General features: G+C 34.4%; 1 protein-coding gene across 2 annotated transcripts in view; it reads right to left on the bottom strand.

Moving 5' to 3' along the window:
- Positions 1 to 3,104: 3,104 nt before the first annotated feature.
- NCKAP1 (NCK associated protein 1) overlaps positions 3,105 to 6,640 on the bottom strand; it is a 105,906-nt gene continuing 102,370 nt past the window's right edge. The window contains exon 32 of one of the 2 annotated variants that reach the window (XM_027555966.1): positions 3,105 to 6,035. In XM_027555966.1, coding sequence (XP_027411767.1) covers positions 5,919 to 6,035 — 117 coding nt within the window. In that variant the 3' untranslated portion in view covers positions 3,105 to 5,918. The remainder of the gene's footprint in view (positions 6,036 to 6,640) is intronic. The other variant, XM_027555976.1, reaches the window with a different exon arrangement.

The following is a 6,640-nucleotide window of genomic DNA, read 5'->3' as shown; positions in this document are numbered from 1 at the left end:
TATAAAAAAGGGATGAAGAACATACATGAGTTACACTACTTTAAGGATTATTCATTCACAAGTCTTTACAAATAACACAGGTGAAGTCTCCCAGAGGCAAGTCATTGTAATAGAAAGGTGTACATGATTTCATGCACATTAACTAGCAGATTATGGTTCACTGTCTGATAGAACTTGAGCCTGGCTTAGAAAACCTGATGGTATATAATAGACTTTATCATTCTCGTATCAATGACACAGCATTTAAAAGTTCAGTTCATTTCCTTCTTTATAACCTACTTGTCTTGATTGGATCTGTAAACTCTTAATATACAATCAAAGAACAAAGCAAGACAGGCAGACCAGAGAAAGGAAAAGCTCTAGCTAGCCAAATTAGGCTCTGTCAAGCTCTCCTTATGAAATACTAATTTGTATACTTCTACTTCTCATGTATGCCAAGTTTGTTTTTGCCTTCTGGGGCTTTACCTTCACTGTTCCGTCCATTTCTGGTTTCTTTTCATCCTTCAGGTCTTACAGAGGCCTTCCCAGATGACACTTTCCAAAGTGGTGCCCCCAAGCAGCTCTTTGATTCCTCAGCCCATCATCCCGTATATTTCCCTATCACCATCAGAAGTTTCCTCCTTTTCTGTCCATCATCGTTAAGATGAGAACTTAAGTGTAAAGTGGAAACTTCTTTATTTTGCTATTATACCCAGGAATCAATATATATTTGCTGAATGAATTAATTAGCAGAAAAGAAGAAAATGATTAGGAAGACTGCCAATGACTAACTGGAGAATCCAGGATGGAAGTCATGGGAAGCCTGTGTGTCAAGTTCCATGGTTACCTCTTGTAAAGAAAAGGAAGGGAAAATTAAGAGATAAGTTGAATAAACAAAAGGAATAGGAGTCTAACAGAAAGGAAGGAACACCTTATTTTAACTCTAAGGTACTGTTTTAATGTGAAAAGTGTTAGTTGCTCAGTCACATCCAACTTTCTGCAACCCAGGCCCGCCAAGCCCCTCAAGCCCCTCTTTCATTGAGTCACAAAGAGTCAGACATGACTGAGCAACTAACACTTTCACTTTTCACTGTTGTAATAACTGAGGAAACACAGGCTTGGTAAGGGATTGCTACTTGAAACTACACTGATCTCATCTGGCCAATACCTGGGCTTCCCTGGTAGTGCAGCTGGTAAAGAATCCGCCTGCAACGCAGGAGACCTTGGTTCGATTCCTGGGTCGAGAAGACCCCGTGGAGAAGGGATAGGCTACCCACTCCAGGATTCTTGGGCTTCTCTGGTGGTTCAGATGGTAAAGAATCCAACCCGCAATGAGGAGAGCCTGGTTTGATCCCTGAGTTGGGAACATCGCCTAGAGGAGGGCACGGCAATCCACTCCAGTATTCTTGCTTGGAGAATCCCCATTGACAGAGGAGCCTGGTGAGCTACAGTCCATGGGGCCGTAGAGTCAGACATGACTGAGCGACTAAGCACACCAAGCACAGCATCAGCCAATACTTACTCAACTGCATCAGACTCTCACAACTATCACCATAGCACTGTGCCAATTACAACCCATAAAGCCAGGTTCTGACTTAATTTTCTGGACTCAATCTTCCCTTAACTCTAAGTTCCCAACTGTTTTTTCTCCTGAATAAACACCAGAGCCCTAGTCCTATGGTAGTGAGAATCTACTATTTTGCTATTTGGGGTGGGGGAGGCGGTGGTTTAAGAAACTGGCGACACTAGCACAATAGAACAAACAGTTGATTAAATTATGACTTAAACCAGTACAAAGTTCACTCTAAGGTCCTGGAAGGCAGGGGTAATCTCTTTCATCGTCAACAGTTCAGACATGTGCTCTCAAACCGACTGAATAGAGGACACTTTGTGCTCAGAAATCCTGCATTAGCTCTATCTAAAAAATAGTAATTACAGTAAATAAAGAGAAGATGGATTAATGACAGCTAAGGAGTGATTTCCTTTCTTAATTACATTTAATATATGATGTAGATTTCTATTTCCTCTGAATATTTAATAACAAAATGGCCATTTTACCTAGGTTCCAAAGTATTCCATAAAAAGGGAACTTTCCAAAAAATGAAGTCTGTGCTGGAATGAATGATAGAAACACAAATTTAGCAAGCACATTAAAATATAAAGAGCTTTACAAGTTAACTTTACAGGATGTGATTTAATTGGCTATTTTATTGGTAATTTGAAAGGTCAGTATTAATTATATCTATTTAGGGGGAAAGTGTTTTTTCTTTAAAGTATGTATACCAGGCTATCAGTATGAAAGGCAAGGAAAGCCTTACAGCTTTTCACCTTTTGATTGGTAGATTTTTTTAACTTAATTGGAGGCTAATTACTTTACAATATTGCAGTGGTTTTTGCCATACACTGACATGAATCAGTCATTGATTGGTAGATGTTTTTACTTGAGAACATAAAGTTTTCAAAATGACATATCTGAGAAATGAGGTTAAAATTTTTAGATAGTTTCCTACATATAGAGTACCTTTTGGAATTAGCTTACTGCGTAACTTAAAATGCACCTGTTTAACAGTTTAAATTTAGAATTAAGGAATTAGTGTCCTAGCATAATTTCAATCTACTCTGTAGTTTATATACTTAAATTGGATATATTTTCATTTTTTAAAATGTATTTTTATTTATTTGGCTGTGCCAGGTCTGATCTTCAATCTTCACTGCAGCGTATGGTAGTTGCGTCATGTGGGATCTAGTTCTCTGACCAGGGTTTGAATCCCAGGCCTCCTGCATTGCAGCCTGGAGTCTTAACCACTGGACCACCAGGGAAGTCCCTTCATTCTTTAACAGGTATATACCCTTTTATAGCAATGTTGTTCGGATTTGAAAATAATGCTTTATACTCCTAAAGGTCAATTAAAATTCAGTAATCAGAGTAGCTGTATACTAACATTAATTATTATGCACTATATTTTAATAGTCATATCACTATACTTAATATTGTTTGGGGGGGTGTTTTCAATTCTAAATACATGCACATAAATAACACGCAAACGTGTCCCATTAGCATTTTTAAAAAATCTTTGGACCATTCCACTTGAAAATGAGTAATCCATTAAATAAAAACAACAAACTTAAAAAAGATATTCCACTTTACTAATAAGCAAAGATATGCAAATTAAAACATTTATGTTTCATCTTTTAAAGAGGCAAAGATGCATCAACAACAGTAAAATTGGTATATATCAACAGTTTACCACAGGAGGAAATTGTACTCAAATACACAACTGTAAGAGTAAAACTGATATAATCTCATTGGAGGGAAATTTAATATGTTTAAAATGTATACACCCTTCCACCAAGCAATTTTACTTGTAAGAAATTATGCTATTTTTAAGGAGATAAAAGCCCAAGTTCACCAAGATATTATTTATAATACAGGAATACTTCCTTTTATTGCGCTTTCCTTTATTGCACTTCGCGGATACTGCATTTTTTATAAATTGAATGTTGGTAGTAACTCTGCGTTATCAGATGATGGCTAGCATGATTTTAACAATGAAACATTTTAAATTAATGTATGTGTTTTTTTAGACATACTATTATTTCACAGTTAACACACTACAGTGTAGTGTAAACATAACTTTTATATGCACTGGAAAATAAAAAAATTCATGTGACTCGTTTTATTGTGATACCCACTTTACTACAGAGGCCTGGAACTGAATCAACAATATCTCCAAGGTATGCCTGTAATGAACAAGAAGAAATCTGCCTAAATGTTCATCCAAAAGAAACTTTTAAACTAGTTATGGTATACAAGGAGGCATTAAAAAGAATATCAAATAGCAGACTTTTTCTACTTGAGTGAAATAAATAGATTACAGGCAAGTATATATGTTATGATTACATTACTGTAGAGAAAACAACAAAAACAGTATGTTGCAGTATAAATTCAGAAGAAAATGAGAAAAGTTAAGACAAACAAGATGTTAAAAATAGGAGTTGTCAATCTACTTTTAACTTTATTTAAAAATTTGTTTGGGGGGAGGAGTAGAAAGACTCTCTGCAAAGAACAATCCCGTAGTACACCAGTTAGTCAGTCAGTTTAGGAATATGAGAAAAAAACTGGGGCAAGATAAACTTGACAGGACTATGAAAGAGTGACTTTTCTCTTCACCTGAAGAGGGGTAAATAATGTCTTCACCCTTCCACATACTACCCCAATGGAAGTGTATATATTCAAAATGCCTGCTTTACCTTCGAGGATATTACTACTGACAAGTTATTACCGCTCTAGGATCCTAGTATTTCAGAGCAAACAGCATTTAATCTTACTTTCAACTGTTTACTGTGTATTTAGGTTATTTCAAATCTAAAACTATGTCATTAAAAAATTCCTGACCACTGGAAATTTTCAACAGATAGTGACAACTATTCCCTGCTTTAAATATAAACTGGAGAAACCATACACAAAATAGAAATATAGTCTTGTGGCACTTCAATTTCATTCCAGTATCTGAACTACAAAAAAATTATAACTAAGTTCACAGTAGCTTTCTTTTATCTTAACACAAGTTACCAGTGTATATATAAGAAGCTGTGAACAACAGAAGCTCTATGATATCCAGATACACAGCTCATGAGAAAAAGTCTTTACAATGCTAGTCAAAGAGCAAAACATCCACTTAGTTTTCAAATTAAATGAGGTGCTCTGCCTTCCATGCCAGCTGCCAAGCAATAGTCTCTTTATGTGTTTCTCATTCATTACTGACTGATATAGCAGTTCTCAACATTTTCATTAGTTCTGTGATCATTCCGTGTTTTTCCCCTAATCTTTCAAATAAATCTGTCCATTTTCTTACTGATAAAAATTAGCAAGCTAATGGCACACAAGTTTCCTTTTAGCGCTTAACTTTTAAAAAATGTTATGCAACTTTGTTTTCTAATTTTAATATTTTTTCTAGTGGAATATGTTTCAAAACATTTAAGCAAATCTTATAATAGGTGACCTAGTATCAATGTGCTACTTAGATATACCTAAAATAAACTAAAGTTTATTTTAAACTAAGTTTAAACAAAAAAACTTCCATTTTACTGAATAAATTTCTGAGGATCCCAAAAAGAAATCATTCAAAATGTGATAGTCTAGTGTTTATTTTGTTACGGCAGGTACACTTGAATTTCAAAAATTTAAAACATATAAAAAGTGGTTAGGGACTAACATTTGTATCAACAGTTGATAAATGTCTAAGATTGTTTATTATACAGCAGGGTACAATGGTAGTGCTAACGCCAACAGGGCACTGTGGAAATTAGTCTAAAAATTATTATTAGGCTTTATACAAGCAACATCATTTGCTGCTGTTTTAGAATTTGGGGACACAGTCTGCTTCTAATGCTAAGCAGTCCATGAACACTTTTAATGTTATACAGTGTTATAGTAATTAGTTTGGCAAATGTTTCAAAATAAAGTAGAAATGTATTCATAACATCACAGAAATGCACATCCAGTTTTGTTTTCAATAAGAACCATAATAGGTACAGGTCAGAACTCTTCCCTATATGAAATAATTTACACACGATGAATGCTATAATATCACTATCTAAAATAATCACTAAATACAATTATTTTTCAGAAATAAACAAGCAAAGGTTTTTTTTCATTATCAAATATCAAAAACATAGAGAATGTATGTTTTTCAAACAAATGATATTCTAAAATTATTGGAATAATTTCAATGAATTCCGTAAATGTGCGACCTAAATCAACCAAGTATACTGAAGTACAACCATATTAAGAAATTGATGATCAGAAAATACAACCATATGAAATAAATTTATAATCCACAAAACTGTTTTTCAGGTCTTAAGGTCAAACAGTTCCACAGTTTACAGATAAAACAGAGGCAACAAAAATGCGTGCTTGTCTTCAATAAGTAGTTCTTTTATGCAGAGGATGTAACACTTTGCTTGTAGACAGCATGGTATGCATTTCTCAGCAAGACATAGGGAAAACAAGACTCCAAAAGATCCATTGTCAGGAATGGGGATTCCTGCACAATCTGAAAAATTCCAAAAATGTATTAATTCAAGTTATTTATAATGGAAACATTTACTGACAATGAGTAAGGAATAATTTTATATTGCTCTTACTGGGAACACATAAATTTTTACTTTTACTTTTAAAGTACTTTACTTTTACTTTAAAATCTGAAATGTAAATGTGCCATAGTGCATGCATTAAAACATTTTAAATCACTACTTCTCAATTAAATCAGTTAATCAACAGGAAATACCAAGCACTTGTATTGCCCTCAACAATATACCATTTATTTAAAATATGGTCCATATCATCAAGTCTAATTGGTAACACAACACTAAGCTAAAAAGCCAAATCAAACCTCAGACCATCTATGATTAAGTGGAAAGCTGTTAAATTCTAGAGTTTTCAAAAGACAAGAAAAATCAATGTAGGCTAAAGTAATCAAAGTCTATCTAAAAAAGGGATCTGAGCTACAAGTACGTGGAATCATTATTAGGCTGCTGTGGAACCACTGTTAAGCTAGACACAGACCTCTGCAGATAAAGGAAAGTATTCTAAGTGAGGAAACAATCACACTACAGAAACAAGCACAGCTGGCCTCATGGCAGTAACGAGAAGGAATTG

This window comes from Bos indicus x Bos taurus, chromosome 2 (assembly GCF_003369695.1).
Source record: "Bos indicus x Bos taurus breed Angus x Brahman F1 hybrid chromosome 2, Bos_hybrid_MaternalHap_v2.0, whole genome shotgun sequence".
NCBI classification, from domain to species: domain Eukaryota; kingdom Metazoa; phylum Chordata; class Mammalia; order Artiodactyla; family Bovidae; genus Bos; species Bos indicus x Bos taurus.
Note: the sequence above shows the minus strand (reverse complement) of the source record. Positions and strands in the feature narration are given on the sequence as shown.